General features: G+C 41.7%; 1 protein-coding gene across 1 annotated transcript; it reads left to right on the forward strand.

The window, feature by feature from the left end:
- Window positions 1-1,965: 1,965 nt before the first annotated feature.
- Window positions 1,966-14,400, forward strand: LOC110297639 (zinc finger protein 883-like). Its single transcript, XM_021166525.1, has 4 exons — window positions 1,966-2,171; window positions 2,744-2,782; window positions 5,169-5,295; window positions 12,085-14,400. The coding sequence occupies exons 1-4, from the start codon at window positions 2,145-2,147 to the stop codon at window positions 13,848-13,850; spliced, it is 1,959 nt and encodes a 652-aa protein (XP_021022184.1). The 5' UTR covers window positions 1,966-2,144; the 3' UTR covers window positions 13,851-14,400.
- The last annotated feature ends 4,422 nt before the right edge of the window (window positions 14,401-18,822 follow it).

An 18,822-nucleotide genomic window follows, 5' to 3' on the forward strand; every position in this document is an offset into this window, starting at 1 on the left:
CGGTCTCCAGTCTCCGGTACACCGTGGTAAACAATGTCACTGCGCAGGCGCTAGCCCGAATCTGGTGCCAACCCCTCCCGAGCAGGTGCATGTAAATTAAAGTGCCGGCAGACTGACCAATCCCAGGAGGACACATAGCCCTCCCCAGTGCTGGGGTGTATATAAGCAGTCCTCCCTGGGTTCCCGGAGTTCCTGAAATAAAGCTGTTGAGAAGAATCCGACCCTGTTGCGGTTTTCCTTGCTGGACGAGGTGAGCGGAACATATTACTCTTTCTTTACTTTCTCTTTAAAAGGTGACTTAGTGAATACATAACCTGTGCAAGATATCAGATCTCCATTACCACACAACCCCATTCCTCCCCACATCCACACCCACACACCATCCATCGAAACTTTTCTTTGATGAGGCTCTTGAAGTTAACTTAGAAAAAGCACTCCCTTGGAAGTGCTTTTCTGAGGTCCCTTGTCTGGAGATGAGCTGCTCCCTCCTTAAGTTCTGTGATGAAGAGGGTGTCAAGTCCCAGAGAAACAAGAGGCTAGCTGTGGTGCCCCATAAGAATACCATTGTCTGCTTGGCCTCTAGGCTAAGCCGGTACCTGTTGCTCCTCTAGGCACTTCTCACTCTGCACCCTACGCTAAACTTCCCTTAAGTTCCCTCAATTTCTCTTTCCTCAGCCACAGGATCTCTTGGCTTACTCTTGGCTCTCTTGATCAGCTTGCTCCTACCCCCTATCCCTGTCTCTGTCTCTATCTCTATCTCTCTGTCTGTCTCTTCTCTTCACTTCTTCCCTTGAATTCTCTATCTCTCTTGGTCTGTCTGGATCTTTCCAGATGCCTCAGTCTGTACTCTCCCTTACAGCTACAATAAAAATTTCCTCTTCAACCATACCCTGGAGCTATCATATCTTCATTTTCATTTAGAAGGAAAAGCAAATCAGTCGTGTGTCCTTCAGAACAGCTATAAAGTGAACATTTCTAACAAACTTTACTACTGTTTCTCCTAGGACATAAAAATCTCTGTAATGTGCCCAGAGTGATGGCCCATGCCTTTAATTCCAGCACTCCAGAGACAGGAGGATCTCTATGAGTTAGGGAACAGCGTAGTTTACATAGTGAGTTCCAGGCCAGCCAGGCTTATGAAGTGAGGCCTTGTCTTAAAACAAAGAAACAAATAATACATTAATAAGTTCATGTATTGAAAAAGAACAATTCAGCCATAAGAAGCTCATGCCTGGGGAGAAAGCTCAGTCAGGAACTCCGTCATTGCCTCACCTTGCCCACCCCACCCTGTCAGCTTCTGCTAGTGCTGTGAAAACCTGATTAGATGATGTTGTCTCTTTATGGCGCTCTTTGTTCTTTCCTGAAGTTCCCTGATAGGACATTGTTCTGCCTGGGATCCCCCCCATTAGGACCCACAGATGGCTTCCTTGTTTGGTTTTTGCTGGATATTTTCTCCCAACTAGATGTTTTGGTATTTCTTTCTTCATATTTATTCTTCAATTTGGCTTTCTCTATATTTAACTCACTCATTCTAAATGCAGAGTGGCTTACAAAACCTCTCAAGAGAGGCTCGAAAAGTTTTCCCTGTCTGCTGTTTTAACTTTCAAAATTTGGGCTAAATTTTCTCTATTTAAAACATGCCACAGTGTGTCGAATATCTTTCCATAAGTAGCAACATATTCCTTCACTAAGCATGGTCAGAGATGTGTCAGCATTGCATCTGGAGTGTTTTCCTTTATGAATACATATAGGTTCCCCCAAATAAACCCCCCACACTTCCTTTACTGCAGAAATATTCTGAAACAAATTAAGATCATTGTGAAGATGGATTATGGGCTACTGTTGGTTCAAGCCTGAGCAATAGGAACTACATTACCCACAATGCCAAGAGCAGAGTAGCAAACTGCTGAGCCAAAGAGGGCAGTTTCTGCCTGGGAAGGTCGACAGACATTGGGCGGGACTTCCTGCATTTTGTCCTGTCTTTGGTTTAACTGTCCATGGCTTGGTATTTGGAGGATTCGGAGCATTAAAAACACTAAGTTAGACTAAAAGTAAGAGAGCGAACAGGCACTGGGTGTTGGCCAAGGAGACCATCATCAGCCGCGGCGGCCGAGCACCAGCCCCTGCGTACTCAACAGAGCCGGATGGCGGCGCTGAAGCACCTGGCTCAGGTAAGTGCCACATGCTAGGCGCTCCCCCTCCCTAGATACTTTGACTCCTAGAGCCCCTTGAGGACTCCCGCTCAGCTCACTTCCTTATGGAAAACTTAATCCCTGTGTCCAGAACAGTGCCAAGCTCGTGGGTGGGATCCGCATTTTTCGTAACTAGTCTGATGAGGCATGGAAGAGTGGGACCAAGAGGAGAGTGATTGACTGATTTGTGTGGGCAGTATCACGTTTGGCCACTTTAACTGGGAGTATTCCAACCTAAAAATGGCAAGGTGAGGAGTATTACCTATGTCCTCACTACCGAGGAGCCAGCGGGACTGAATGGAAGATAAATGTGGCTAGAGGTTATTCAAAATATTCCAAAAGCTGCACAGAGTTAGAACGGGCTGGAAGAGAATAATATGGAGAATAATATAAAGCTTTGTGCAACATCCCACAGCTGCGATGACTCAGCACTATGCATAGTTTAGAGATAATTTAGATATAAAAGGTTATGAAGATTCAGGACTGGACAGGGGTCACAGGTCCATGAAAACTTACCATGGTCCTTGATTCTTACAACTTTCTTCCCACAGGTTCCCAGATCTACAGAAAAGGGTATGGTCTGTATACAGGTGAGTGAGTGTAAGGTGTTCTAGTAAGCTCACCAGTTGGTAGTGGAATTCACTTTTGTGGGGGTTCTTAAGAGTGGAATGTAACTTTTAGCATGGAGGCATACCCCGGGAGTCTGAACACTAGAGAGGACCAAGGCACGTTCAAAGCCAGCCTGGGATACATGGTGAGATCTTAAGAAAGAATGAGTGATTGATAAGATAGTTCAGTTGGTAAAGGCACTTGCTACCAAGCCTGAGGACCTAAGTCAGTCCCCAGAACCTACATGATAAAGGGAGAGAACTGATTCCTGAAAAATGTCCCCTGATTTCTACTTGTACACTCATATACATATGCATACTGGGAGAAAATAAATAAATAAGTAAATAAATAAATACAAAAAGAGGGAGACTGAGATTTCAAAACCCAGTAGTGTAGTGGGAATGTCAGCCGCTGGCTAGTCACACAGATCTACAACTCTGGGGAAAATTAAGCATAGAGACATCCCGATTGCTGAAGGCTGCTGTTTATCCTTGAATACAGGTCGATTAGGAAATAGAATCGGCTTTATTTTATTATTTTATTTTAAAATGTTATCCCCCTTCCCAGTTTCCCCTCCACAAACCCCCTATCCTATCCCCCCTCCTCCCTGCTTCTATGAGGGAGCTCTCCCACTTCACTGCCTTAGCATTCACCTGCTCTGGGACATCAAGCCTCCATAGAACCAACGGTGCCATTGATGCCAAATAAGGACATCCTCTGCTACATATCCATTTGGAGTCATGGGTCCTTCCATATGTACTCTTTGATTGGTGGTTTAGTCCCTGGGAGCTCTGGGGGTGGGGTCGGGGAGTGTCCTGAAGGCTTTTTCTTAACTCCTTTGGTCAGGTGACACTCCTTCCTGCCTCAGCCTCCTAAGTGCTTATACAATGAGAGTCTGCCATTATGGCCAAAAGGAAGCTGATCTTGTTAGTAATACCATAAGCATAACACAACACACACACACACACACACACACACACACACACACACAGCACCAACATTTAGGAAGGATTCTTGAAGTGTCTGAAAAGTGAAGAGTTTCATTCTAGGAATTGAGAGTGCAAAGTGTTCATCTGGGAGAATCAGTGTATCTGCAGAGGAGGGCTCCTGTAGCTAGACTTTTTGGTAGAGTTTTGTTAGAGGAAACCTGTGACTGTTGAAGTGGCATTAAATGCCACATGTATAAAACCAATCTGTTGTTTCCTAAGTTGTGATGGTGGCTACCATTGGAGCAAGGAACAGAGTCAGCCAGCAAGGCATTAAGAGAGGATGGCAGCTGCCTCTGACACTAGGAAGCCTCCGAATTTGGGTAGAGATGGATCTTGCCTCCATATATGAAGCTTTCTCTAGATTCCTTCTGCTAAGTAATGCAGGATCCCATGGAGATGCCTGTGGTATTTGCTGTGGAGTTTGAGGTGGCTGTGGGAATGAGCTGTTATAAGAGAGGTGTGGAGTAAGCGAAACACATAGAGATGGAAAATGTTAGCAGGCCCTGCGACTTGGATAACAGATACTTTCTTGGTTTTATGGAGGAACCCTAGGAAAATTGCCTGACAAAAGTCATGTCAGCTAGACTTTGAGATCTTTATCTCTGTCAGTTAAAGGGTTAAAAACAGGAAAAAAGTTCAGAGCAGAACAAAGTTGATTGATAAGCTTTCCAAACTCTTTAAATACATGGAGAGGGACATTTGAAGCTGAGTATTGATATCTTTAAATGTGTTTGGGATTGTCTTGGATTCAGGGTGTCCCACCCAGACACACACACACACACACACACACACAGAGACACAGACACTTCCTTTTGGTTAACAGGCATTTTGTACCCCTCCTACCATTGCAGTAGGACTCCGTGACTTGATTTGTGAGCAAAGAATGAGCTGTAATAGGGCCCTTGCTTTAGTGCATGAATGACTGTGGACTGGCTGGGATAAGAGTGGGTAACCCAGCTTCTGCTCTTGGTAGTATAACAGGTACAGAGAGACCCACCACTTGCAAAGAGAAATGGCTATATTTCAAAGGAATCAAAAATTACCACCTGTTGCTTAGAGCAAAAAGTCATTTAAAAAACAAAAACAAAACAAAACACCTCACTGTGGTTTTTATGTTCCATCTTTTCATGTCCATGGCCTCAAAAGAAGTCTTGATGGCCCTTTATTGTCAGGTCCAAAATGCATAGCTACTCCTCATCCTCTGTGGGTGCAGAGGGAGGATGTAGTGATCTGGGAATAGAGTAACAGGTGTTAGCCTCCGTGTGTTAAGTTTTTTGTCATTTCAAGAGGAGAGTTAGTAAAGGATGGACATGTGGGTGAATAAACTGAGAATCCTAAAGGAAGTTGATCATTGAGTGACTTGTCTTCATCATAACAGGGCTGTGTAACCTTTGAGGACGTGGCTGTTTACTTCTCCCAGGAAGAGTGGGAGCTCCTGGATGAATCTCAGAGGCTCCTGTATCTTGATGTGATGCTGGAGAATTTTACCCTTATAACCTCACTGGGTAAGTCCCTTGTACTCACGCACGTGTCTTGGCTCCCATCTGTCTCTTTCTGCCAGATCCAGCTCTGCCCTTTTCAGAGCCAAACTAAAGACCCTATTGGCTTTCCTACTTTCTTGGCAGGTGTGCAGTTTTAGATGGTAAGCCTTCCTGTTCCAGCCACCATGCCTCCACTCTGCCATCATGGACTCTTATCCCTCTGGTTGAGCTGTGTGCACTGCCCTAAACATTCCTAACACATGTCACCCCAGAGCATTCATCAAAATGTCTAGGTGGCAGAAACTCTTCAGTCCAGGTAATAGGTCTGTCTTAATTTGATAAAGTACCCCGACAAAAGCAATGTGAAGGACAAACAGTTTATTTAGACTCAACAGTTCCAGGTTATAGTCTATTAAGACAGAGAAGTCATAGCAGCAAGACTTAGAGAAAACTGGCCACATTACATCCACAGTCAAAAGCAGAGAACAATGACTTAATACATGTCATTGCTCAGCTCACTTTCTCATCTGTAGTCAGTCCAAGACTCTAAGCCCAAGGAATGGTGCCACCCATTGTGGGCAGGTCTCAATTAATATAATTAAGACATTCCCCACTTGTATGCCAGGAGGCCCATCTCCCAGGTCATTCAAAATTGTGTCAAGTTGACAGTTAACAATAAGCACAGCTTCTAAACTGAAATTGCCCCTTCCTTGGCCTGATGACTATGTTCATATCCATAATTCCTTTTTCTCCAAGTTCTGCACCTCATCTAGCTTTGCCTGATAGCTGTCTCTTTCAGGAATTTCATATGTTGTGATGGTTGGTGTTTATATGGACTGTGAACTGTTTGTATAAGACCTTCTATCTAGGCTTCTTTAAAATACTGATTGTTTTGTACCAGTTACTCATCTGTCTTGTCTTTCTTTAATGCTTACATTATGTATTTCTTATGTCATCAAACAACTAGGGGTGTGAGGAAAGTCCTGATTTATTTCACAAAGTGGACATGTTGCCTGCTTCTCCTGAGTAACAGCTGATACAGGGTATGCCATTAGGGATGTCAGGTCAAACCAAGAATCTGCAGTGTGTCTGGCAGTATTATGATGTAAGTGTGCTGTGTGAAACATTTCCTGCTTACAGTTCGAGATGTGAGCCCTCCTGCTCCAGCCACCATGTCTCTGCTCTGTCATCATGGACTCCTATCCCTCTGGAACTGTAATAAATCCTTCCTTCTCTAGGTTTCCTTGGTTTTATTACAGAAATGGAAAATAACTTATACACTAATCAAAAAGAAAGTAGTAGTGAGATCTGGGTTTTTATAACGTCTTTGTCTTCCCAAGTAGGAACTGCTCTCCAAGAATTTAGTTTATCCAGCAGGAGTTCAAATAGATCACACAAGTTAAAAGACTGCTTCCACTTAAGTACTGGTTTTTAACTATTCTTTGGTGTCTAGTAATATTTCCCTATTCATTTCTGATTTTGTTAATTTGGGTCCTCTCTTTCTTTTGATTAGTTGGATCAAGGGCTGTGAGTCTATTTACTATTGTCTTTATTTCTGTTTCATTAGTTTCTTTCTTATTATTTTTTTGCCATCTATTATATCTTAGTTTGTAGTATTCTTGCTTTTCCAAATTCTTGAGTTGCCTGCATTAAGTCATTTATTCATGCTCTTTTTAACTTTTTAAAAATGTAGGCACTTAGAGCTATACACTTTCTTCATAGGACAGTTTTTAATGTGTCCCAGAGGATTTGTTGTATTGTGTTTTTATTTTCATTTAGTTCTGGGATTCCTTTCTTTCTTTTTTTTTTTTTTTCTTATTCTTTGTCTTGCCCATCATTTAATAGTGCATCTAATCTCATTGAATTTGTGCACTTAATGGAGATTTGTTTACTGTCAGTTTTAGGTTTTGTTTATGGCCACATAGAACATGTGGAGTTATTTCTTTCTATTTTTCTGAAACTGTGAAGACGATCTCTTAGACTGTAGGATATAGTCTATGTTAGAGAAGCTTTCACGGGTTGCTGAGTAGAATATGGATATTCTTTTGTGTTTGGAAAAATATTCTATAGATATCTATTAAGTCCATTTGATGTTTGATGTCACTTAATGCTGATGTTTCTCTGTTTAATTTTTTATCCATATAACTTGTCTATGGAAAAAGTGGGCTATTGAAACTGCCTACTATTAGTGTCTGGGTGCTTATCTGTGTTTTTAATTCTAGTAATTCACTTTGCATGAAATGGCATAAACCAGAATTTGCTACATATATGTTTAGCATAGTAATGTCTTCCTGGTTAATTGTTCCATAGATTAGAATGAAGTGTCCTTCTTTATCACTTTAGGTTAGTTTTAGTTTGGAATCTGTCAGATATTTCTATATCCACACCTACTTGCTTCTTGGTCCCATTTAATTGGAGTAGAGTTTTCCAACCTTTCTCTTGAAGGTATCTATCTTTAAAAACTGAGATGAGTTCACTGTAGACAACAGAAAGATGAGTTGTTGTTTTTGTTTTTGTTGTTGTTTTTGCTCTGTTCAGCCAGCTTGTGTCTTTTGATTGGAGAATTGAAGCCATCAATATTTAAAGTTATTGGTAGCTGTGCATTGATTGAAGTCATTGCATCACTATTTGCTGTCTGTGTCTCTTGACAATGGTTATTCCACTTTCCATTCTAAAGCATTGCGTCTTGCATTCTGTTTAGGGGTGATCTGCTGGATATGGATTCTTTTAACCTGTTTGTAGTATGGAAAGTTTTTCTTTATCCTTCAATCATGGAAGATAGTTTTGCTAGACACAATAATCTAAATTGGCTGTCATGGACTTTTAGGATTTGGAGTACATTGCTCTGAGCTCTTCTGGCTTTCACAGTTTCCACGGAGAAATCAGCTGTTCTGATGGCTTTTCTTTTATATGTGACTTGGTGTGTTTTCTCATAGCTTTCACTAGTCTTTCTTTGTACTATATATTAAATGTTTTAACTACTAAATGTAACGGGAAGGTTCTTTTCAGGGTGTGTCCATTTGATGTTCTGTGTGTGTTTTCTATCTACATGACTGTGTCTTTCCTGAGTTTAGGAAAGTTTCTCTATGGTATTGTTGAAGGTCTTATCTATGCCATTGACTGGGAATTCCTCTCTTTCATCTATGTCTAAAATTCAAAGACTGGATCTTCTTATAGTATCCCAGAGATTCTGCACATCCCTTCCCCATGCTTTTAATTTTTTTCCATAATCTTTTTTGTTTGTTTGTTTGTTTTTTTTTTGTTTTTGTTTTTGTTTTCAAATCAGGGTTTTTCTGTGTAGCCCTTGCTGTCCTGGAACTTACTCTGAAATCCAGGCTGGCCTCGAACTCAGAAATCCGCCTACCTCTGCCTCCCAAGTGCTGGGATTAAAGGCTTGGGCCACCATGCCCAGCACCATAATCTTTATTAGTGGTCTAACTATTCTACTTCAAGACTTGATATTCTAGCTTCTACTTTATCCATTCTATTTATAAGACTTTTCATTGAGTTGTCTAGTTGAGTTATCTTTAAGACCTAATATTCTGTCTTCTCTTTGATCTGTTCTCTGCATAAGGTTTTCAATAGTCTTCTAGTTGGTTGCTGGGCTTTTCAATTTTGTCCTCATTTCAGCTTGAGTGTTCTGTCTCTTTGCCGAATTCAGATTTCAAATCTGAAGTTCATCCAGCCATGTATTTGTATTTTCTTCAGCATCACTCAGGGGTCTATTGTTATCCTCTGGAAGTTCAGTTAGATGTCTGTTCATGTTTTCCTTAAACTCCTTGAAACCTTTGATAAAGTTTATGGGTTTTGTTTTGTTTTGTTTGTTTGTTTGTTAGATAGGGTATCACTATGTAGCTCTAACTGTCCTGGAATTCAGTATATTAGGTCAGGGTGGCCTTAAACTCTAAGTGATGTGCCACTACACCTGATATGATATCCTCTTCAAGTCTGTATCCTGGGATTCATCTAGTTAGTTCTCATTAGGAAACATTGCTGTCAGTGGTTTTGCTTCATATATATATATATATATATATATATATATATATATATATATATGTGTGTGTGTGTGTGTGTGTGTGTGTGTGTGTGTATACACACATATAATTTTTGTGTGTGGGTGTGTGGGTGTTCCGGGCATATGGACTTATTTCTTTGCAGTGTGTCTGATGTGAGATTCTATTCTGCCTTAGATTGGGCCGGTAGAGTATTTGTGTGATTTTCCTTACTAGGCCAGGAAAAACTAGTGCATGAGCTGCTTGGTCCTAGGCCAGCAGAGCCAACATGAGGAGAGCCTTGGTCTGGATCTAAGCCTGTGGAGATGAATCTTCTTTTAAGGCATACATTTATATACATGCGTGCGTGCATGTGTGTACGTGCATACTCATAGTATTTCTACTACCATTTTTTTCGTTTTAATATTCTTCTTTTCCAAGTATCTCTGTTAATAGTTCTGTTTGTTAAATTTGAGCTTTTAACTTCCTGAAACTTTGATTTCTTTAATTTCCATTTTTTTGTGTGTGCACATCAAATATGCGTGGGAGGTAGGGAAGGGCTTTTGGGTTGATGCTTGCTTGGTCAGTTCCTCGTGGTAGGAATAGTCTGTTCTTTCTAAGATGTTCTGTTTACCCATGTTGTTCTTGGACTCTACATCTGGCAGAATAGTGATAACATTAGTTTTATTTTCTGAATTTTTTGTTTTGTGATTAACTTAGTAGGCATGTCAACTAGGGGCCTATTACCCATGTTATCACCATCTATAGAAGTAGAGAATGTGTTATGCAGTCAGTGGAGAATGCCATGCCACTGGGGCTCAGTATCCATCCTTCAGCATTCCGTGTTATCCTCTACTGCCTGCCTGTTCAGTGTCAACCTCAGTTATTTTAAATTATACTGAGGGACACCTCACTCTATTTCTTCTGGGACTTTCTTCTCCTATCAGCTAGCCAATAGCCCTGAGGATTCCTGCAGCTACACCACCCCACCCTACTCTTACTATATGGTCCTGAGGACTAAATAGGTCGAGAGACATGCAAGTTGCCTTCAGTCCTTAGGCCCAAAGATACATTAAGATACATACCACTTACCAGACACTATGACCTATTGCAGTTTTAAGTCAAATGGTGCAGAAACAAGTGCCTACCAAAGACAGCCATGCTGACATTCAAAAGGCCAGTTAGGCAACACTTGATCAGTACTCCAGGCAGCAACTACAGAGAAATCCAGGGAACAGCCTCTGCTCTTCCATTTGAGTGGCCCTGCTTGTTGTTGCACTTTCCTTTATATGCACCATGGGTCTTAATTTCTAGAGATGACTGAATGGCAGCATGGAGAGTTGAATGCCATTGAAAATAGGGCTTATTTCTGAAATTTGTGAGAGAAGGATATTTATGCATCATTCAGGGTGGCATGAGTAAACAGCAGGTGCTGAGGATGAGGGTGTAAGAAAGAGATGAGTCAGAGGAAGGAAACATGTACATGAGTACAGGTGCCTCTGCGGGCCAGAGGAGAGAATCGCATCCCCGAGAGCCAGAGTTATAGATGGCTGTGGGTGCTGGGAACCAAACTTGGGTCTTCTGGAAGAGGTGTGCTCACTCTTAACCACTGAGACATCTCTCCATTTCCAGGATATGGCCTTCTCATCTAGAGTATGACCAGGATAGATAGGCAGAGGAGTCTATTCTTGGAAACATGGTTTGCAGTGTGGGATCTGGACTAGTCTAACAGCAACTAAACAGCATGTTCTCAGTTAAGTTTTATGCCATCTATTAAGAGTTAGCCTCCCTTCCCATGCTATGAAGGAATAAAAAGGTTAGGAGGGAGGCAGAAGGGGGAGAAAGACAGGAAGGAGCTAGAGAAATGACCCTCTGGTTCAGAGCACTTGCTACTCTTGCAGAGAACCAATTTGATTCCCAGCACCTACATCAGGCAGCCCACAGTTCATAAACCAGCTCCAGGAGGTTTGACATCCTCTCTAGCATCTGTGCACATGTGCAAGTATACACAGACTCACTTGTGTGTACAATAGATAGAAATGCAAAAATAAGGAGCTGGGGAAGTGTTAAGAGCAGTGGCTCTTCTTCCAGAGGACCTGAATTCAATTCCCAGCACCCATATGGCAACTCACAACTGTCTGTAACTCCAGTTCTAGGAGATCTGACGCCTTGCACAGGCACACACACCAGGCTGAAGAACGCCAGTGCACATAAAATAAATCTTTATTATTATTAAAAATAATTACAAAAACAATTTTTTAAGAAATAACAGAGGGAGCTAAGATATAGACATTGGAGAAATGTGTCCACTTTACATCTAGATGGTGCCTGTAAGGAAGGCCTGGCTATTTGGCCAATAGGCTTTATTCTCGTCTTCTATAGAAACATTTAAATGATATTTCTGTTTTTTGTTTGTTTGTTTGTTTGTTTGTTTTTTGTTTTCTCCAACCATAGAAATGAAACCCATAGTTGGATACAAGCAAATGACTGGACACAAGCTAGTCTCTCAGACAGAAATCTGTCAGACAAGTAGATTTGTTCTGAGTGATTCAATTGGTTTATGGCATTTTTTTTTCCCCTCTCCAGTTGATACAACTTGTATCTTTTCAATCAAAGCAGCTAAAATCTTAGGCAAATATTTTTCTCTTGCATCCTACCAATCATAAGATGATCCAAAAATAAAACTAAGCATATAATATTAAAACAAACAAACAAACAACTAGCCTCTTCTCATGCTGTTCAAAAAGGGGAACAAAGTGAAAACATCCTTGGTAATTCCAGCCAGTTGATGTGCTTTACACCAGGCTCTCTGTCCTTTCAGCTCATTGGTCTGAAGCAGAGGCTGAAGACAAAACCTGTGTACCACACATCAGGACTGCAAAGGAAGGTCTGCCCACGAAGAAGCCTCATCCCTCTGACATCTGTAGTGCCGTCCTTAAAGATATCTTGCATCTAAGTGACCTACCTGGGCAGAAACCACATTTGACTGAGGTGTGTACAGACCTCCTGGACCAGAAGCATCACAGAGCCAAGAATTGGTTAAAGAAAGATGTGGACTGCCTTGTGAAGAACTGTATATCCCATGTAGCAGGGAATCCTTCTGTCTGTAGGAAGATTGGTGAGAAATTCCCAGCTATATGGAATCTTCTCCAACCCAAGGCCATTCCCAAAGGTGAGAAACAAAATCAAATTAAGTGTAGAAAGGCTTTTCACTCAGAGAAAAATAACTCTAAGTCAGGTAAATATAAGAAATCTTCCAGCCCAGAATACAGGCTTCAAGAATATCCAAGAGTTTGCAGTGGAAAGCGGGTGTTTGAGTCTAACAGTTGTGAGCAAGACTTAAACAAGTACTCGATTGCACCATCCCAGACAGACCAGACTGAAAACCGACCATATGAGTGTCATGACTGTGGAAAATGGTTTGGCCAGAAAGCCACACTTAGAATACACCAGAGACGCCATACCGGAGAAAAACCGTATAGATGTGGTGAATGTGGAAAGTCTTTTTGTCAAAGCTCTAACCTAAGCGAACACTGTAGAGTTCATAGTGGAGAAAGACCTTTTGAGTGTCTGGAATGTGGGAAAGCCTTCGGGTGTCATTCTAGTCTTCTGCGGCACCAGAGAACACACACAGGAGAATGGCCATATGAATGTGGTGACTGCGGGAGGCTGTTTAGGCAGATTGTCAGCCTGATTACACACCAGAGGACTCACACTACAGAGAAGCCTTACGAATGTGGACAGTGTGAAAAGTCTTTTAGTCACAAAGCCACTCTTACTGTACATCAGAGAGTTCACACTGGAGAGAAGCCCTATCACTGTGAAGCATGTGGGAAATCCTTCAGCCAAAGCGCCAACCTTATTAAACACTCCAAAATTCACACTGGAGAAAAGCCTTATAAGTGTGGGGAATGTGGTCTATGCTTTCGCCAGAGAGCTACCCTCATGAAACACCAGAGAACCCACACTTCAGAAAGGCCTTATGAATGTAGAGAATGTGGTAAGTTCTTTAAACAGTACTTCTACCTCATTGAACACAGTAGGATTCACACCACAACAGAATTTTATGAGTGTGGACAGTGCGGGAAATCTTATACCCAAAACGCCACCCTCATCAGACACCAGCGAGTCCATACAGGAGAGAGTCCTTATAAATGTAAGGAGTGTGGAAAAGCCTTTGAATACAAATCCAGACTTAATCGACATCAAAGAACTCACACTGGTGAAAGACCTTATGAGTGTGCCAAATGTGGGAAATTCTTCAGGGAAAGCTACAATCTTGCTGAACACCAGAAAATTCACACTAAAGCAAAGCCTTACAATTGTGATCAGTGTGGGAAGTGTTTTAGCCGGAGAGCTGACTTGGTTAAACACCAGAGAGTTCATACTGGTGAAAGGCCTTATACATGTGGTGAATGTGGGAAGACCTTCAGCCGAACTACCAACCTTGTTCAACACAGAAGAATTCACACTGGGGAACGGCCATACGAGTGTGACCAGTGTGGGAAGTCTTTTAGCCAGGTGTCTACCCTCACTAGGCATCAGCTTCTTCACACTGGAGAAAAATCTTATAAATGTAGCAAATGAAGGAAAGCCTAGACAGCCCTCTAGCATCTTCTAACACCAAAAGATAGAGCATCATAACTCCTGGAAGCCAACCCTTGAAAGCACCCTCAGGCCTCCAAGGATGTTGCATTGTTGTTCACTGTAACAAACTAGAGAGCCTCATAGAGTTTTAGGCTGTGTAACTTGTACTAGAGCTAGTCTGCCTGTTCTAGACAGTCTGTCTCCATTGCCAGAATTAAATAGCTGCCATAATGTCTCATAGAAACTGTCACTCCTCTAGCACCTTGCACTGAGTGTATATCCCCCCCAACATGACCATACTCTCCCCTTCCCTAATGGAAGCCTCAACTTCCTGTGCCTTGCAAATGACCTTCATCCCCTTTTCTCACTAAATATGTCTGGGTCTGTATTTGCCTAAAAGAACCTGGTCTGCGATTAGCTGGAGGCTCCATCAAGGAATATCTTCTCAAGTCTTTGTCTCACATGATTCATGCGCTGTTTACATGATAGGAACTAGCCAGAGACTTCCTGCCATGTTAATATGCAATAATAAAAGACCTTATGGATTTTTTTCCCCATGTATTTTTAATCAAGAGTTTCTATTCACAGCCTTGGGTGGGCAAAATACTACCTAAGGCCCTGTTGTTGTTTTGTTTGTTTTAATTATTTACATTCCAGCCATTGACCCCCCTTCCCCCTCCTCCCTCCCACAGTTCCTCAGCCCACTCTTCTTCCTCCTTTTGTCCAAGAGAGTGCTTCCCACGTCCCTCACCAGGCCTCCCCCTTCCCTGGGGCCTCAAGTCTTTTGAGGATTAGGCACATCTTGTCTCTCTGAGGCCAGACCAGGCAGTCCTCTTGCATATGTCTCTCTCTCTCTCTCTCTGTATATGTATGTGCTTCAGACCATCCCATGTATGCTGCCAGGTTGGTAGGCCCCATTTATATAGAGACTGGAACAATTTTTAAAAAATATTTATTTATTTATTTATTTATTTATTTATTTATTTATTTTATGTACATGTGTACTCTGTCTTCATGCATACTACAAGCAGAAATTAGACTCCATTACAGATGGTTCTGAGTCACTATGTGGTTGCTAGGGATGAACTCAGGACCTCTGGAAGAGCAGCCAGTACACTTCATTGCTGAGCTATCTCTCCTTCCCTGGAACAGTTCTTTGAAGCTGCACCATTCATGCCTCAGTGTACATACTGTTGTGAGAAGGAGTAGCTCTCATTTATGTTGCTTTCCAAAACCTTTAGCTGAGCAAAGCAGGGTGTTCAGTCCTAGGTTTGTGCCTCAATGCCTGCTTTTTGTTTGTTGTTAAGAGGAAGGTGTTTTGTTTTTACTTAGACTATAAATTACCCTGAAGGTGAGGTCAGTTATTGGAACTGCAATATTCAGTGCTCTTAGAATAGCTTAAACTTATCCCTTTATTCCCACATGGTCTGACGTGATGTCTAAGATTGTTGAAGAAGACCTTTCACTGAGTTTCATAGAACCAAGTCTGTAATTCCAAATGTCACTTGTAAAATTAGGGGAACCAAATAGGAACAATAACTGGTACATTAATACAGGCTTTGATAATTGAGAGGTGGGGTTTTATATGAGAATATTACCTGTGGATTACTCTTGAGACCGTAGATGTTGCATTCTTGGAAATAATTTGCCTTTATCTTATGTTCTGAAATCTTAACGAAGTCTGAATTCAGGGTGTGACTTATAGCCAGATTTATAGTGAAAAATATCAGCAAAAAGCAGATCAGAAAGATTCAAAAGTATGCAGTTTTGCCAGGAACAGAATGTGTTGGAGTTACAAACAAAAAAGCTATAGTTACTAATGGAGACCACACTGTTAAAAGAAACTAAGTATTTTGTACTAAGGGCATAGGAAAAAAAAAATACCTTGATGGCTCAGCAGTTAAGGACACTGGCTGCTCTTCCAGAGGTCCTGAGTTTGATTCCCAGCAACCACATGGTAGCTCACAACCATTTATAAAGGGATCTGATGCCCTCTTCTGTATGTCAGTGTATGTGCAGACAGAGTATTTTTACATCTAAAAAATAATAATAATACAGATATAATTTTTTAATTTGTTTAAAACAGCATTCTTGTGGAAATTCTTTCCTGGGTCCAGTTACCCCTATGTAGGCCACTTCAGCTATGGATCAGTGAACCTGTGTTTCTGCTTGAGCTGGCAGTGTTTGTAGCACTAACGTGATGCTCCTTTTACAGGCAGGCAGGATGTAAGTTACAGAGGAGTGTGTAGAGGCTTCCACCAATTCCAGGCACAGCCTGAGATGCTGAGTTACAGTATGTGACAATCCTAATCCTAATACTTAGGATTAGGCATATTCAAGCCTATTAGATCTCAAGTGATCCTTGTTGCGCCCACCTCGGCCGGCAAGGAAGACACAACTCGGTCGGATTCTTCTCAACAGCCTTTATTGCAGGAACGCCTGGATGCTGCTACAGGGACCCCGGGCACCCAGGGAGATCTGCTTATATGCACCCCAGCACAGGGGAAGGCTTCGTGTCCTCCTGGGATAGGTTGAACCGCCGTCACCTAATTAGCATGTACCCGCTCAGGAGGGGTTACGCCTGCGCAGTGGTGTTGTTTATGACAACGGCACACCGGAAACTGGCGCCATCTTAGAGTTGGCTTCCTACAGATCCTGATCCCAGAAGTGGTGCTACAGAATTTATTTTTTTTCCATATTGTTTGTTGCTCTCCTTAGTTTCCATCCCTCCCTTCTGTGGCCCAATTCTTCCCTTTTGAAGTAGGTATGTGTAGTCTACGCCACTGTTATTTTGGATTTACAACCCCCCCTTTTTGGTTTTACTTTGCTCAGTTTAGAGTTTAACCTTTGTTCACATAAGAAAGGAGCCTATGAACAGTAATGAAACTGGTAAAACATAAGACTGTTGAAGTTGGGCGAAATGAATTTTTTTTTGCATCATAAGAGAGCTGTGAGCCTTTGGGAGCCAGGAATGGGATTTTATGGTTTGAATCTGAATTGCCTCTCACTTTTTAAAACCTTGCTACATTGGCAAGCAGTGGAATCTTTGGAGTTGTGGCAAAAGTGAGCAGGAGTTGGTGATTAAAAGCAGGTGTTGAAGGTTATACCCAACCCCTAGTTCAGCAATTCTCAACCCCTTTGGAACCATATGTGACCCCTTTGGTAGTTACATAATTTATAATACAGTTAAGAATAGTAGCAAAATTATTGTTATGAAGTCACAACAAAATAGTTTTATCGTTGCAGGTCACCACAACATGAGTACATATTAAAGGATCACAGCACTAGAAAGGTTGAGAACCAAGGCCCCAGTTGTTGCTGCCAGTCCTGCTTAATACCATGTTGTGAGCAGCCTTTCCCATGTGTTCCTGTTTGTTGCCTTGAGCTAAGCTGCACCCCACCCCACCCCCATATCCTCCAGTTTGATAGATTGAAAGCCTTTGAAACGGAACCAATGTAAATCATTCCTTTGGTTATGCAAAATTAACACACTGATGTATAGTAGATGTGCGTACATGTTTTTATGGTATAAGAATTGAACAGGTTATAAATCCTTAAAACCATCATGATATCAATAATGTTTCAATCCAGAATTTTTCTTCTCCTGTATAATGTTTTCCATGGGGTTTTAGGTATTTGGTGACTTGAATACTTTCAAAATGTTTTAATTTGTAGCTTTTATAATTTTATTTGAACAGAATCTGAAAGTGTTTGCCTGTTTTCTTTTTTTTTCCTCCAAATATTTTACAAATTTCTTTTTTTAAAAAATAGGTATTCATTTACATTTCAAATGCTATCCCGAAAGTCTCCTATACCCTCCCCCGCGCCATGCTCCCCTACCCACCCACTCCCACTTCTTGGCCCTGGTGTTCCTCTGTACTGGGGCATATAAAGTTTGCAAGACCAAGGGGCCTCTCTTCCCAATGATGGCCGACTAGGCCATCTTCTGATACATATGCAGCTAGAGACATGAGCTCTGGGGGTACTGGTTAGTTCATATTGTTGTTTCACCTATAGGGTTGCAGACCCCTTTAGCTCCTTGTGTACTTTCTCTAGCTCCTCCATTGGGGCCCTGTGTTCCATCCAATAGCTGACTGTGAGCATCCACTTACGTGTTTGCCAGGCATTGGCATAGCCTCACAAGAGACAGCTATATCAGGGTCCTTTCAGCAAAAATCTTGCTGGTGTATGCAATAGTGTCTGGGTTTGGTGGCTGATTATGGGATGGACCCCCGGGTAGGGCAGACTCTGGATAGTCCATCCTTTCGTCTCAGCTCCAAACTTTGTCTCTGTAACTCCTTCCATGGGTGTTTTGTTCCCAATTCTAAGAAGAGGCGAAGTGTCCACACTGTTTTCTAATTATTTCCATATTGGATAATTGGCTCATTACTACTGTTACCTATATGAACACATAATTTTTATCGTTAACCAGAATTCTGTGGACAAGTCAGTGGTCATCTGCTAATGGCCAAGTGGCTAATTGCTAATTGAAGACTATTAGTAAAGCTACAAAGAACATAAGTATACCGATCTTTTTTTGGAGAATGTATTTTACTTATGCTAGTGATTTCAGTTAAAGTAACTTACATTTAAAAAACTTCAAGAAAAAAAAAAACAAAAAACTTCAAGATGGGTTTAAATTAATTGAGTCCATTGTGGTTCACATTACGAAACCCTCTGAAACAACCCGACTGTGATGGCATATGCCTTTTTCCCAGTGCCCAGGAGGCAGAGGTATGCAATTCTCTGTGAGTTCAAGGCCAACCTAATCTACAGGTCAAGTTCCAGGACAGCCAGAACCTACCCTGTCTTGGAAAAGAAAAAAAAACAACCAACCAACAAAAAACTCTAAAGAAACACTCTAAGAATATGCTGGGGGGCTGGTGAGATGGCTCAGTGGGTAAGAGCACCCGACTGCTCTTCCGAAGGTCTGAAGTTCAAATCCCAGCAACCACATGGTGGCTCACAACCA

Source organism: Mus caroli, chromosome 7 (assembly GCF_900094665.2).
Source record: "Mus caroli chromosome 7, CAROLI_EIJ_v1.1, whole genome shotgun sequence".
NCBI classification, from domain to species: Eukaryota; Metazoa; Chordata; class Mammalia; order Rodentia; family Muridae; genus Mus; species Mus caroli.

Excerpts from the sequence above, each read along its gene's own strand:
- LOC110297639 (XM_021166525.1), top strand. The coding sequence starts at position 2,145 with ATGGCGGCGCTGAAGCACCTGGCTCAG. Across the intron at positions 2,172-2,743 it reads CGCTGAAGCACCTGGCTCAG|GTTCCCAGATCTACAGAAAA; the intron begins GTAAGTGCCACA and ends TTCTTCCCACAG. Across the intron at positions 2,783-5,168 it reads AGGGTATGGTCTGTATACAG|GGCTGTGTAACCTTTGAGGA; the intron begins GTGAGTGAGTGT and ends TCATCATAACAG.